General features: G+C 34.7%; 1 protein-coding gene across 2 annotated transcripts in view; it reads right to left on the bottom strand.

Moving 5' to 3' along the window:
• Window positions 1-16,970, bottom strand: part of LSAMP (limbic system associated membrane protein) — a 505,584-nt gene that overhangs the window by 14,443 nt on the left and 474,171 nt on the right. Inside the window, exon 7 of one of the 2 annotated variants that reach the window (XM_081951125.1) lies at window positions 10,714-10,749. The exons of the other annotated variant lie outside the window; for it this stretch is intronic. Within the exon in view, the coding sequence (XP_081807251.1) occupies window positions 10,714-10,749 (36 nt within the window). The remainder of the gene's footprint in view (window positions 1-10,713; window positions 10,750-16,970) is intronic. 2 annotated transcript variants of the gene reach the window in all.

Raw genomic sequence — 16,970 nt, 5'->3', positions numbered from 1 at the left:
ATACATTGGAAAGGAACCTAATTCTGTTGCTTGAGGTGGCAGATTTATATCGTGCCATTTGGACTTCATTTACTGGATAACAGAACAATATTTTTTTTTCCATAAACAATAATTTTCTCAAAAACCTGCCAGCTCTCTTGAACTGGACTGGCTTCTGCAGCAACAAGAAATGACAATGTTCAGGTAAGAGACATAACAACATCATGCCACATTGTAAATGCTGAAAGGTGCTGCAAAATAGTTTTACACATCTACTGCAGCAAATATATAAATTTAAAGACCTAGCAATAATCATGGGTATTATTTTTTTTTAAAAAAGCTTGATACACAGATGGGGAGGGGGAGGACACCTCAGTATAAATGTTTGCAATGAGTTCTGAAGTGGTTGAATACAATACAATAGTAGAGTTGGAAGGGACCTTGGAGGTCTTCTAGTCCAACCCCTGGCTTAGGCAGGAAACCCTATACCGTTTCAGACAAATGGCTATCCAACATCTTCTTAAAGACTTCCAGTGTTGGGGCATTCTGGAAGTCTTTCAGAATACTAGACTGTATTACGCATTTTGGAAAGTAATCACTTTTCACAAAGTAATCATACATCCAACATATGTGGTGTGTTTCACCACGTTTTAGGAACATTCAGATGTAGAGACCACTAGAATACCAGACTTTGGGCCAGCCATTATTATTCATTCCCAATTGTTTCCAAAATAAAAGAAACCCAATCTGTACTTGCCTATAAAAGGAAAATGATATAAATATTAAATAAAACACAAACATCCCAGCAATTAATCTCTGTTATGATGATCAAAATCAAACTAGAATCTGATCATATTTACTTGCTGCTCCCAGAATGTATGGCACTAAGTGGTAATAAGCATCTGTCTGACTATGCAATGAACCAATAATAATAGCAATAGCACTTAGACTTATATACCACTTCACAGTTCTTTACAGCCCTCTCTAAGTAGTTTACAGAGTCAGCATATTGCCTCCAACAATTTGGGTCCTCATTTTACCCACCTCGAAGGATGGAAGGCTGAGTCAATCTTGAGCAGAGAGTAGAGTTAGCCTGCAATACTGCATTCTAACCACTGTGCCACCATCGCTCTTGATAAGATAAAATAATAATAAGATAAAAATGTGATAAAATGTCAAATCCAGTTTAAATATCTGGCTGACTGTGCAATGAACCACAACAATAATAACTCCCAGAAGGCTATCTTGATGCAGTTGTGGGTCTTGTGTGATCTAAGGAAGACAACAGCTATGCCAGAGGTTCAACTGTACTGGATAGATCTCACCAAAGGAGCCAAATCAAAAGTCTGGATAAAGAGGATCATTACAAATACCTGAGCATCTTTTAAGCTGACAACATCAAGCACACTGAAGTCAAGAAAAAGATTAGGAGCGAATATAACAAGAGAGTGAAGATCTTAAACTCCAAGCTCAGTAGCGGAAATACCATCAAGGCAATTAACAAATGGGCAATTCCAGTCATTAGATACATAATTGGAATAGTGAACTGGACTCAAGGAGAAATAAAAGCCCTGGATAGGAAGACCAGAAAACTAACGATAATGAATCATACCCTTCATCCTGGCAGCGACATTGACAGGCTCTGTTTACCAAGGAAAATAGGTGGGAGTGGAATGTTGCGAGTACATCAGATGGTTGAAGAAGAAGAAAGTGCATTGGAAGAATATGTGAAGGACAGTAAAGAAGATGCACTGAAGCTAGTATACCATGAAGGCTGAATACTATAGAGACCAAACTGGCCTACAAGAAAGATCAAATGAAGAACAGAAAAGAGACATGGCAAGGCAAATGATTACATGGCCACTGCATTAAAAAATGCCAGGCAAAGCAGATCATAACAAAACCTGGCAATATCTTAACAGCAAGAAACATGAAGAAAGAGACAAATGAACTAATTCTTTTTTTAAAAAATAGAAATAATTGAGAATTGAGAAGACATCAACTGGCAGCTAATGTTGCCTCTGCAAAGAAACCTAAGAAACAGTGGACCACTTAGTAAGTTATTGCAAGAAGATTCAACAGACTGACAAACAATGTCATGATAAAGTAACCGCAATGGTGCATTGGAAGAACTGTAAGAAATATCATTTGTTCGCAAGCAAAAACTGGTTTAACCATAAAATAGACAAAGTAATAGAAAATGAAGAAGCTGAAGTGTTCTGGGATTAATTAAAAAAGACAGGCAACTGCTATGTAACACCCCCCAGACTTAACAATTGTCAATGTGAAAGACAAAAAAGTCTGGATAGTAGACATTTCAATACTCAAAGAACCAGAATAGAAGAACTCTATTCTGGAGGAATTTCACAAAATACAAATATATGCAAATGGAAGTAGAATGATTATGACAAAAAGAAGGTAAAAATAGTACAGGCATCTTGGGTGCAATTCCAAAACATCTGAAGTACCACCTGAACAGGGCACTGAGAAACTCATAATCAGTCCATTGCAAAAGGCAGTTTTACTTGGAAAACCTTACATTCTATGATGACATCTCTGATATTATTAAGCAGAACATTTCCCTAACCTGGGTCCTTGGGAAGAATCAATAGGTGGATAAAAATGCCAAATCCAGCTTAAATATCTGCCTGCCTGTGCAACCAACCATAATAATAACAATTTCATGAGGAAAGAGGCAAAAAGCATACCAAAGATTAGGAATAATACCCAAGAAGCTCTATCGTGCTCATTCATCCATCAAGTGGATGAGTGCTGGGGAAAAGCATCTCTGAAAAACCTGAAAGTGTTCCTTAAACCCTTCAAATCAATCTATATAAATGTAACATTTTTATGATCTAACATCCATTGTTTCACTGAAAGAAATATTTGAAGACAACAATGGGACTTTCTGAGGATTTCCAAGTGGAACTGTTAGATTCAAAACCCTTTGGATGCTCACTGATCTAAAAAAACAAAACAAACCTACCAGCATGTTCGGTAGGGAATCATTGGAGGGTGGTTTTTTTCATGTACAGGGGCAAAACACACTGAAACCTCACTTTAGATCTAATCCTATATGTGCAATAATCTAATATGAAGCTGGGACATATAGACATGCAGCTTGAGGTATGTCTCCTAACACATAAACTTCTGAGCAGGGCTTAAAAATTACGTATTTTCCTAACAAGAAAGAAGAGAGCAAGGATCAGGGGTGGATTTCAAATCCTGGTGCTACCGGTTTGCTCATGCTTGCATGCATGCTTGCGATGCTTCTGTGCATGTGCAGAAGTGCCCGGGGGAGTGGGCGGAGTCTCCTGCCGTCACCACTACCAGTTTGGCCGATCCGGGCCGAGTAACCCACCTCTGGCAAGAATTCAGATCCATAATTTAAATTCCATAGTGCAATTATTTTGTATTGGATTCTTTTTTTCTTTTAAAACTACTTTATACTATTATATTTTAATCAATTTAAGAATGCATATTTTGTTGTATATAGTTATTTCACAAAGGCAGCAATTGCCACAGAATAGTTCTCTGTTTCATATATCCAATATAATATCATTTTGTTCCAATATCTCAGAGGCTGCCACAAAAAAGAGGGAGTCAAACTGTTCTTCAAAGCACCTGAGGGCAGGACAAGAAGCAATGGGTGGAAACTAATCAAAGAGAGAAGCAACTTAGAACTAAGGAGAAATTTTCTGACAGCTAGAACAATTAATCAGTGGAACAGCTTGCCTCCAGAAGTTGTGAATGCTCCAAAACTGGAAGTTTTTATGAAGAGATTAGATAACCATCTGTCTGGTGTAGGGTTTCCTACCTAAGCAGGGGGTTGGACTAGAAGACCTCCAAAGTCCCTTCCAACACTGTTATTCTATTTCTTTTTCATAGTGGAATTATTCTGATAACATATACAAGAACATTATCTACTTGTACATGGCTTCCTGCTCAGAGTAGGAGTAAGAATCAATGCCCTAAATGGCCCTTTCCAATTCTCTGATTCTTATGATAAACCACTGAAAACACCAGTGATCTATTATCCTTGGTTTCTGCAATCTGCCACCAATCTGCATAAATGTATTGATGTGCTATTTCCTTGAATTCCAGACCAGCATGTTGGCTTTGAATTCTGGGAATAGAAGAGCCATCACATCTGGAAGTCACCAAATTGGGAAAAAGTTTCATTGAGATTTAGTATATCTCTCAAAGAGTACAATAGATTTCTACAGATTAGATATTTGACGATGTCTCACTCTCCCTGATCTTTTTGAGATTACTCCTATATATGCCCGTCACAGTGTTTTTGCTACCTAGATGGTTGTTAGTGGCATTCTTTAAATTTATTGAGAAGAATTTTGTTCTGGGCACAGCTTTTCTCTTTTATTAAAAGCCCATTAGAACTTTAAGAAGTGTTTCTTCTATAAATGCAAATTACACTGTTGTTTTTAATCCTGATAGGTAGGGCATTTATAAGTAGTGTTGAGACTACATTATAAATTTCTCCAAGGGCAAACCAATGGCCTATATCACTTCAGAATATATAATGTCAAGACAGAAGACAAGCTTATGTCATAATAAATGTGTTTTTCCAAAAGATGCCACAAATTCTTGGTTGCTTTTCCCCCCTGAAGTGTCACCCTATAAAAAGCAAAGTCATATTGAACCCTTCCTCTTTATTACAGCTCCAATCACATTTATCACTGGCATTCATCTTTAACTGTAGATTCACTTGCTGCTATAGTTTCATAAATAACCAAAATAATCTTCATTCTTATACTTCTTATGATATGTAACTTTTGAACCAATGACAAATTTATGATTCCAATTAGGTTTATGGCACTTGTTGCCAATACTGTTGCTATAATTGAATAGCAGAGTTATTCTTAGCTATACAATATCTTATCATACAATGGTGCTTAACAATTTGTGAACTCTTTTGAATTTTCAATACATTTGCATAAATATGACATAAAACACAATCTGTTCTTCACACATGTCCTAAAACTAGATATAGGGAAAAAAAACATGTTGGGTTTGCTTCAGCCAATATAAAATCACACACTATCCTTCTCTACTTAACATTCTTTGAATCTGCAGGTTGCATTATACATTATAAGTGACATGGGGTGCCAGAAACATAGTGTCCATGTCACATTTTTGTCCTTCTTAATAATGCATAGTACAACTTACCTTGAATGTTGTTACAACTATCCATCATTAGCTATCAGTTCTAGAAACCACGAAATTCTAGCATGCAGGCATACAATAATAGGCTGAATCATTGATCACGTAGTGTAAAGGAGGACCCTTGTGCTGAACAATAATTCTGGCAGAAACCTTTTATTTCTTATGTAATAGATATTCACCACTCCTCTTAGGATTAGGGATATGAGAACTGAAAAATTCCAGATAACTGTTAGCAGTCAAAGGATAAAAAAAAAAAATCTCAAATTCTTGGCTGCATCTGGTGGTAAGCCAGATTTTTTGCAGCCTGATCTGGCAGCTGTTCTTATGGTTTAGCTTCAAAAGTGTGGAAATGCTTTTAATAAATAGAGAAAGACGGATAACAGTTGAACGTTTTCCCCACTTTTCATTGCAATTACCTTGGATCCCATTCTCTGCTTTTGTAGAACACCAATTTGCTGAGAATGGGCAATTTTCTATTGCTGTTTTTGTTGTTGTTAACACACTCAGGCAATGGTATTAATCATGCAAACCCAGCCCTGTGTAATGTGATTTATCATTGATAAAACAGGTGCTGAATGGCAAGTATTTCACTAGCATGCTTAGCCAGAGCCTGAGTTCTGAAGATAAATCCAGTACTCTCAAAATGGCATTAATATCTTGAATTGGTGAATGGCCTACGAGACAGCAAAATGTGGAGTCATTTTTTAAAAGGAAAATTCCTTGACTTTGTTTGATGTATGGAAATTGTATCTAGTAAAGTTACTGTCTTTTGGCTGCTATTGTCTTGGATATATTTTGTGGTTTTTTTTTTAAAAAATTAACAATTAGAATGAATAATGACTGTCTTTTTCTTTACTCTCCCATTTTTCTATCTTTACAGTTTAGATTAAAATATTCGGAACTGGATCTGTGATGTAAAGAGAAACTCAAAGAAAATTAGAAAACAAAAACAATTGACTAAGAAATAGACTTTCAGTCTCTGTGGTCATACCGTACCAGCAAATTCATTAATTACTTAGGTTGCTCATTAGGGGCAAACTAATATGATACATTTATTGGTCTCCTGAGGTAGGGAGGTAACTAGTGAATCCAGAGACTTTTGTTAGATACATTTATGGGTATATATCAAAGGTCACATTTTTGTATTGTATGAAGTTGAATTGGGTTCCCAAAAACTTACACAATTTGTCGACAAGACTTTTTATCGCTTTTCTCCAACATATATATTTGTTTTCTTTTGACATACGAGTGAATCAGTCAGTTATGTGGTGCCACAACTTACAACTGCAATGTCTTATGACCAAAATTCTGGTTTCAGCTGTGGTGATAAGTCGAGGACTACTTGTAAACTACAGTTCTGTTCAGATTTCTGCAATTTCAGTGTTTTTTAGACTTGAGCATATCAATCCTTTATATTCTCTAAACAGCATGGGTAGTGATAACATTTCTCTAAATGTATTTTTTTTAAAAAATAGAAAGCCAATAGGTGGTGTCCCTTTCAATAATTATAGTAAAACATGTCAGAACATGAAAAATAACCTAACAAAAAAAGGAAAAGAAATCTTGAGCACTTGGAATTCTCATTGAGAATGAAAAACTACTATAAAGGAAATCAGTTGTACTTCTCTGACAATTTGGATTCAAATTGTTGACTATAGTCCATCCCACCTTCAGAATAAAAGTATTAGTATAAGCTACAACAACTATATCTAAAACGTAACTAGCTACAACTAGCTATTGTCAATGCAGGGTCATTCTCCAATCAGTAATTGCTTCACAAAATAGTTACTGTTATTCTCCCTACCCCTATGTATTTAGATGCACTCATTTCATTTATATTTCTCATTCAAGAACATAAAAGCACTGGGTGATTATCTTTTTCCCCCCAGTTTAATGCCACAATTCTCCTGCTTCTGACCTTAGAGAAAATAAAAGGAGCAATATATTGGTAGATATACAAAACTGAAAGACAGTTAACTTGAAGTTGAAGATGCAAAGCAGTATCAATGAAATACTTTGGGAAGCTTTGAATTTGTCTACAGAGTGGGTAAACTCTCAGGTGAACATGGAACATTCAGGCATGCCATAAGATTTTATTCATTGTACATCTAATAAGCAAAACAGTATTTGATGCACTATATGTTTACAGTGGAGTTATCTAATGGTTATTAAAGCCACTACAGTACATTGTTTATTGCGATGGATTTGAACCACAGAGATCTTTGTTTATGTCATCCTGGAATGGTGCTATGAGTAGTGATCGGAGCACCTCAGTATGCCTACATAAAACCTCTACTTTAAGACTTGTACTGGTTACCTATTGTCTTACAGGTGCAATTCAAAGCATTGATAACTATCTATAAAGCCTTTCATAACTGCAGGCCTGGTTATTTTCAAAACAGGTTTTCTCCAATTGTCTTTTCCCATTCTGTAAAATCAGATGAGGCAGCATACTTGGGGACCTCTCAATGAAGAAGTGGCATATTAGGGGTTTGGGATACTTGTTTTCTCTTTTGATGAAAGACAAAAACCCCTAAGGCAGGGGTTAAATTCAGCAGGTTCTGACAGGTTCTGGAGAACCTGTAGCAGAATTTTTGAGTAGTTCAGAGAACCGGCAAATACCACTTCTGGGTGGCCCCAGAGTGGGGTGGGAACTGAGATTTTGCAATATGCTTCCCCCAGGAGTGGGGTGAGAATGGAGGTTTTGCAGTATCTGTTGTTGTGATATTGTGTTTTTACCCTCTTCATAAACCATTTTAACTATCATAATGGTTAAGTCATCTTAAAGATTCAATAAATATATTCCTTCAGGATTTCATTTTAAAAATTGAAGTGGGAGTTATGGAAATTCTGAAAAGAAACACCTTTTCAAAAACCTCTTATTAGATTGTAAATCAGCTTTCCATAGGCAAGGCTGGGAGCCAGAGAATGTTGCTGGTATGTTTAATAGCACTTACAGTCACCACAGACTACGATGGCTTCTAAAATAATAATTATCTTTTAGCGATAATTACATATTTTAGGAATTTAATATTTTTCCTGAGGTCACCCCCAAGGGTAAATTGCAGAGATAGGGCAAACAGTGAAGCACAAATATCTATGCTAACTGCCCATGGCAGAGCAACTGCTGAGAACATTTAGAGGAAAAATAAGGCCTATGTATTAAAATTATAGATTTGTTGAATTAAGATCATAATAGTAATTCTGGATACACTGGAGACATGTTGAGATGTAGCTAATGCAATTTAAAATAAAGGGAAATTGAACATTAAGTCAGATGTGGAATATTAAAAATATAACACAGAACAGCAAAAACGAAAACAAAACACCACTCCCCAAAAAAGGTTTAAACTCTTAAGCATAAGGGATGAAACATATACCCGACTGATTCATATTCTATAGAAGGCTAGGACAAAAATCTCTATATAATTTAATATAAATAAGACATATTTATATGTATAACTAGAGCATGAGTTCTCGGGGGGGGGGGGGAAATCTGATCATGTCCTGTGGAGAAGTTCAGTTCCAATCAAGTCACAGGATATAATACAATTCTGAACATACTGTATTTATTCAGAAGAAGGTTCTATGTACCCTGAAATATTTTATTTTTATTACTATGTTTAGCACTGCAATTTAATTAGACACACTCAAGATTTATTTAAAGAGAAGTTTAAGTACAACTCAGTTTTCTTGAAATGCCACTATTAAAATTTTAGTGTTCTCTATTTCTTAAAATCACCAGAATTGGTAATTTGCAATAATGCTCTGAATTTTAAAGCAAGTTTTAGGGATTTATCCTCTCTGCCTTTTAATATAGAAAACCAATTTGGCTAATATATAATGGGCGCAGGGCTCCCTCACTGATGCTAGTTAAATTTAGGAATGCTGCTATAGTTTAAATCACTCTGCTTCTTCTCTCTATTTTCATCTTTCAATGTGTTCTGAAAACATAATTTCAACAAGGTAGCATAAAAGATTAAATTCAATAGAAGGATCTTATTTGGATCCATTGTTTTTTGTCTGTTTAGTCTCTGAATACTTTTACTGCATAATGGGTTACAAATCTGGAACCCATTTGGATGAATTTATACAGAAAATTAGATATAACAAATATTCAAGTAACAATAAAAATATTTTTTTTCTTTAAGGTGTGTTGGGGTTTAATAAGACAAATAATACAATCTATAAATTTAAGTAAAAACTTTTTTCACCCATAAAGCCAAAGTGTAAATAATGCAGAGAAATTAAACCTAAACCAAAACAGTTTTTAGTTTTTAAAACTGCTTCTGTATATTTACCTTTTTGCGTTATACGGTAATCACATTTAATTGATTTATTTTTCCAATGATTGTTTCCCAATGGCTTATAATATTTTTCTTGTTATTTGTATATAATTGCAATAGGTTTAATTTAATTGCTTCTTATTTTGCCTCTGTGTATCTTTTAATTGTATTTTACTTTTTTACTTTTTTTTCTTGCTCACTTTTAGCCAATAGCTTTATTAACATTCTAGCCATTTGAAAGACTTCCCCTTGAAAATCAGTGGGACAATTGTGAAACAAATGTTGAAAAAATAGACCCAATGTCTGATCCTGAGTGAACATGAACTACAAAAGCTTAATCTGAAAATAAAACAAAAGTCCAAAATATTGCTGGTACAATACCGTGCATATTTATTTAATATTATATGGTATTCAGTATAGCTTATTTCTGGGCAATATGCCAATGTCACTTGTAAAATTCATATAAGACCATTTCATGACTGTACCTTTCTTTCATGCTATCTAGTCTTCACTAGTAACCAGAACAGCAGAGTTAGAAAATTATTCAGAACTGTAAGAAAATAATGTCTGTTGGTCCTGAATATCATTGATAGAATCCACATATTCAATTCAAAAATACTACTCTATGTTTAAGAACTAGTTTGTTAAAATCCTGTTTTTTAATAAGTAGTACTTTAAAACTAAGAATTGTCTCTCCCTATTTTTGGGTGGTGGAAAGTAAGTTATTGTGAACTAAATAGGAATACAAAGGTTTTTAGGTAGAAGCTACATTTTATGCTTATTTATTTATTTATAATATAATGAAAGCCACCTTTTCATATTATGCAGAGGGTAAGCTTAGCAATCTTCCTGTGGCATCACTGCTTTCCTTAATAATAAATTTAATATGGGTTAATAACTCAAAGTTAATATTCTAAATCCTATCTATCACCCGTAGTGTTCTGAGTTGATACTTGTTTATCAGCTGCCATATAATAGAGTGCTGTGTGCTATGCTATCTGACTTGTAGAGAAAAGCTAATGAAGAAACTTGAATAAGTTGAATTGTTTAAAATGATTTACATTTAAATTACTCGTGGCTTTAGAACTGGTTTAGTTTATTAGCTACAGAGTGAATAGATAGGGATTGAAACAACTGGAGATGCAGTCAGGATGAATTGTATTCTGAAATTTTAAGCAATATTTACCTACCTAATCTTACTACTTGTTCAATTGATGGAGAATGACCCAGCTCAAAAGCTAAGTGACATAAAACATATACTGACCTGTAAAAATATTGGGGAGTGTGGGTAATATTTTCTCTAAGAGACGAGAAAACAACAAAGCAAAACAATAAGGAATATGCACTTTCCAAATGCAACAAGCAGCAGTTATAAATCTGAAGACTTTCCGGACTGAAATTGCTTTGACTCAAATGAACACTTCTTCTATCTCAAAGAACTAAATGTGTGACACCAAACATTGGAATAAGGCTCATTTGAAGATAACACAAAACACAATTCAATACAGTAAGCAAAGATAGCATGACCTCATTAATTAAATCATTGTACAAACATCCTAATTTTGTCATTGTAGTGGAATTGATACCGCTAATGTATATTGTGACATTGCGGAAAGGTAATTACCAAAGAAATCACTTATACATTACTCCGTACATATGGGCCAGTGTTGAAGAAATTATGAAAACTTTTTCCATTGAGAAAATTGATTTTCATGATATATCTGTTTTCCTCATTACATTGTTGTTTGTCTATCATCAGAAGTCTTTCACGTAAAAGATTTTGTCATATGTAATCAACAATATTTTGAATTTCATTAAAAATGTTATAGCACTATCTAACTAGCTTATGGTCATTTGACCAAGTTACCATTCTGTGAGTTTCTAGATGAGGCTTTTCTTGATCAATTACTTTGTCTCAAGAATTGCCATGAATGACTTAGCCATCTATTTGTAATTCTCCCATGTTTTACCAACATTTCTTCATCTTTCTTCTTAATAAGCACTTTTTATGAAGGACAAAAGGATGGAACTGTTGTATAATTTTTTTTCTCGTGATGTTATGAAACATCTGCCTGAGAGGAGCCTTTGTTTCTTTTTACATGAAGAAAGAATTTTATAAAAGCACCACTATAGAGTTAGTTACATGAATAACTCTTGGGAAGACAGCATATTCATGCACAATTAAGTCAGCTTGATTTTGTTCTTCAGAATTCTGAATCATATAGAAGTCAGGGTTTCTACTGTAAAAAAAACCTAGAAATGAATACTAGTATAGAGTAAAAAACTTCATCTATAATTCAGAGCAATGACGAGGTAGTATGTATTCCAAAAGAGATTAATTATACGTGGACATTATGCTGAATGTAGGCAATCTTGCTTCATTCAACATATTACTGGACCAGAATACAATTTGACTTTAACTCTAGTCTCCCTGTTTTAGCTTTTTCCAATCTGTTGCTCTCCACATGTATTGGGCTACAAAATTTTAGATATGTTGTTTGGTACTTCTGGGATTTTCTCTTTATGTATATATGGAAGCACCAAACAAAAGGTTGCCATGTACTTTGACTTGCTTCCTTTTCATATGTAAGTTTGGTGCCAACAAATCTCCCCCAGATATTTATGGTGCCTTTTGTACAATGCTATCAGCCTCCTATGGACTCAAATGTAGCATTACTAATGTCTTAAAGCTTGTGAAACATGGTTCTCCAAGGTATGTGGGTGGATAGTATAATGCCAGTGTCCTGGAGACCTATGACTATCCAATTCCTGAACACTTGGGCAATTGTAATGATGAGTTCTGAGTGCTATGAAGGGGTATGTATAACAAAGAGCCTTCTGGAGAGATGTTGTCCCTGCTTAAGCATCCTGCTACCCGCGTTAGCTACTGATAAAACTATCAACAGCTACAAAGCTTGTCCTAGTGATTAAATGTATTTTCCAGGATGAGAATCAGTAACCCTCTAATTGTCAATCACAGGGAACAACTAGGAAGAAAGACACAATCATTATGCTTTGTCACAGGAGTTTCCAATATGCATATTTTGCCCTTGTAGAAAATGTAACACTGTACAAAAACTAATTATGTCCTGATCCATCATGATAGTTTTTATATTCCATTGTGAAGTAAGTGTGGATTAAGAGAAAGTGTAGGGTGGGGCAGTGGAAAGGTTAAACAGACATTTGGAAAGTTATGAGATTAATTCATTTTATGGGAAAGTTTTGACTCAGTAAATTCCCTTCTATATCTTACCAGTCATACCATGTACTTGTATGAAATATGTACGATATAAATGTAGCTAGAATTTGTAAACTCCAGGGAGGAGAATTGCTTGTAAAGTTATGCCACAACTTCCCACAGGATTTTAAAGGGGGCAACCAGCTATTATTTACTTATAAACTTGCTCAGAACCCAATGGCAATTCAATACTCTGTATTATTACAACTGGACTTGCTGCAAAGTCCATAAACAAATCAGGAAACAAAAGGTCAAGTACATACCTGGGAATAATGACAGATTTCCCTACGCTAACTGCCTTGATGCGAGTGTTTTACCACTCAGCAGGTGCAAGAAGATATTGCCTTTTTGCCTGAAAATACACAGCTAGACTGAAAGTTAGTGTTTATGGAGCAATGGGGGCTTATTGTTAAGGGAAAATAGTCAGCTGCAGTGATGAGATTTTCTTGTTATTTAGTGTGTTTAAATAACCTAAGTCTATTTGCTTTTTTTCTCACACAGTTGGCAAGTCACTTCTTCACAAGTGGTTATTCTAAAGCATTCTGGCCTCATTACTGCCTCGCTTTGTGAAAAACTACATTTCCTTTCTGCTGCCTGCTGTGGGACACCTTTCTTATTCCACTCTAGCACTGCCCTAATGATTCTAACTTATTTTGTTACTCTGTGTGACACTATACCTTGGAGTAAAATGCTTGAGGGAAGCATGACATGAAAAATCAGAGAAGTTACAGATTGATTTTGGTTATTAAAAGAAACTAAAATGATTGTTTTAAGAGCATATTTTTTGCCTAACGTGTTATATGAAAGTGTTGGTTGAATATGTCTAGAAAAAATAAATTGAAAACAGCTTAGAAATGTGTGCAATAGCATCAAGTGACAGTCTCACAAATGAATGGAAGCTTATTTTGTGAGGAAAAAACAGAAGAGTGAAGATGAAAAATAGATACAATGACTATGGTGAAGAACAAAGAGATGATGAATAAACTGGCTCATGGAATCTCTCCTGACAAAGAAAGAGACTGCAAGGCAGTACTCTCAAGTTAGTTTTGAACCCTGGGTGTAACTGAATATGTGGATAACCATGGGTGATAAAAGTAAGAGATAGTATCTAGGAAACAGACAAGACAGGGAGGTTTCCCTAGTGGCTTAATAGTTAGAGAAAGAAACTTAGGAAGGCCTACTCTAATTGATGATGTAGTTAAAGTGGCAGTGAGAAGTTTGTACCTTCAGACTTAATTTAGCTTTACAATAAAATAGAATTCACTCATCTAATTGTTTCCTGTATGATTTACCTGAGAGAGTTGACATTGAAGAGGATGAAGTAGCCATCTTACTCAAAGCATAGTTGAGGCCTTAAAAAGACACTACATTTGCATACTTCTATTTTATAATCACATTTAGAAATTGTTTATTAACTATTAGAATCTTTGGATAGAGATGTCTGAAAACACTGCAAAACTAAAAGCATAATGCAAAAGATCTAAAAAATAAGAATGTTGAAGTGGTTTGGTCATGCAGTGAGCAAAAATTCAGAAAACAAATGTAAGAAGGAAGAATGAATGGGCTGAGAGGAGGAAGAAGATGACGAAGAAAATCATGGATGGATGAAGTTGACAAGTTCCTCAAAATGTGAGCTGACAACCTAAAAAGCAAAAAGGTAATATATGAAGTGATAAAAGGATATGATGGAAGTATGGATGATTTGCAAAGCCCTATGTAGGTTACTTTACTTCACTATCTCCAATCAATTACTATTTTAAGTGAGTAGATTTCTTACAATAAACCTAAAGGGAGAGGATGGTGAACAGAGTTAGTGTAAACTAGAATTACTTTAATCTTTCCAATTTCGTTTCCCTAAAACTTCTTATGCTTCTTCTGAACTTTGCAAAATATTGCTTACCAGAAAATGGAATAATGCTGCCAGATATGAACTGTATGTGATGGGGTACATATATTTGTATGTCCTCTTTCTGACTTAATACTAGAAATGTTAGATTAAGTTCTGAAAAGATGCTTTGGAACCTATGACAATCTAAACATAGCAACAAGTATAATTTTTAAATTAGTCATATCTTTTCATGGGATTGTACAGGAATTTAAGGATACCACTCCTTCATATCTTCTGAAACAATAATTCAGGCTCCTACATAGTTAAACTTAGTAAATGGCCCCCCAATTGGTAACAGCTGCTTTGTGTAATGTATTTTCCCCCTTCTGGCTGCAAAGTAAGCACCAGGATTTATTTTGAAGTCTAATGTTTCTACAAAGCTGGAGGGTGATAAATTGTGCTCCTTTTAGCACATATGTATATGCATAGGAACACCACATTTTCATTTTTTCAAAATGCTGAGACAGTTATTAAGTCTGCTCAGTTTGCACAATTCAGATGGCCAGTTTCTTGGGATGTCTTTTTTTTAAATTTCTCTACTTCATTGTAAAAATAACTACATTTCCCCTACCTTACAGAAAACTTTAGGAAGTCATACTAACGTCTTGAGGCTATATGTATGTTAAGGTGATGTTGAATGAATGAGTGTACATAGGGGGACAGGAATATATCCACTTATTCTCCTTTTTCTCTCACAATAGAATATAGTCTTGTTGCAGACATTATATTGAAAACATATAGGAATTAGGTTCTAGGACTGATCTCAATCTGGATTTTATTTATTCTTCAGATGGTTTTGAGAATAAAAATTTAAATGAAGGCAGAAACCTGAAGTATACTTTATCTTTGTTAGGATTTACTCCTGCTATTGTCTGCATAGGTAAGATAGTTTAAATTATTTTAGAATTACATAAGAATGTTCTGCTATTCATGGGCACTTTTAGACCTTCATGACACCAAATAAATGAACTGTTCTGATATTCCCATATTGTACATTGTATATAATATGCCAGTAGGAACCTACAGAGATGTAGAACATATTTGAGACATTATATCAGAGCAAAGTCTAGATAGCATGGGGAACTCTGAACTTGTTACCTTTGTAGTTTACTAACTTTGATTCAATATTATCAAATAGTGACACCAACCCAAGTTCTGATATTGACTGGCATTCATAGCACTTTCTCAGACATCTAAACTGCTCTATAGCCAAACCAGAGAAAGTATTCTTCAATTTTTTTCTCAATAAAAAATTAGACCAAACCCCTTTTATAACTATGAATTTAAAACATTGGCTGGAAGAATATGATAGCATTTCTAAACAGAGAATAGTCTAGAAAATAAAGCATAACACTTTTTCTTGCTGGTATGTATGTTACTGATAGAAGTCTGGCCAAATGCTTCTTCCAATCTGTTACTACAACTATTTATATTCAGGAGCCTGTTGAGGCAGTGAGAATCTGCCTGCTAGAAAGCTTTCTTGGTAAAATGGAGCAATTAGAAGTCACAAAACAAAATATATAAATCCCATCAACAGGACTGGGCATATTTTCAAAAAGTGTTTTATTTCTGGAAACTCATTGAAATGGGTAGGGAAAAAACTTTTATTGCTTCTCACTATGCCTTGATAAGAGCAACTGTCTACTATATGCAGCAACTACTATTAATGAAGTAAGTGCTTGACCCCATCCTGACACTTCGCCAAAGCAGAATGACATATAAGAGATGTCCTTGTAGGAGGAAAGCTATGTTAGTTTATGGTGGCCAAAAATCAGAAGGAGTATGAAAGTATCTTTGCAGACTAGCAAACCTAATTAAAGGGCATAAGTCTTTCAGAACGAGATTAGTTTTTAAAAAGTACTACCAGATTCTTTAGTCAATAAAATGTGAAGTATCTGATTGAAAAAGAAAGTAGGTGATCCACAAATCTCTACTAATTCATATTATTTTTGGAAGACCACATAAAAAGGGAATTGTTAAACAATATATAGTATTTTGCTTTCATTGATTTACAGTGCTGACTCAAGCCTATTTATCTGAGAATAAGTCCTACTGAATTAATCAGGTTATCTTTTCAGAAGCCATAGGAAGAGTTTCATTAATCCTTTAGTGTCTACCAGGGCAAATGAAAAAGCAAGTACAATGAAAAAGCAAGATTGAAAGAAAATCAGCCTTTGCCCACAAATAGGTCTTCCTGTTCTTTGTCCACTGCACATTTCCTACTGCAAAGAATGGCTAGGTTTTATTGAAAGAAAGACAAATATCCTATAACAAGGATCTTAGAACAAGGAAATTCCTTCTGCAAAACAGAAAGTCCAGTAGATCTCTCATTTTCTTTCCTTTCTACAAAAACAAATTCTTGCAAACTGATACATATTTGGTTTTCCCCCTTTAC

This window comes from Natrix helvetica (genome assembly GCF_964273705.1).
Source record: "Natrix helvetica genome assembly, chromosome: 4".
NCBI lineage: Eukaryota > Metazoa > Chordata > Lepidosauria > Squamata > Natricidae > Natrix > Natrix helvetica.
The sequence above is the reverse complement of the archived record's forward strand: the minus strand, read 5'-3'. Positions and strand labels throughout refer to the sequence as shown.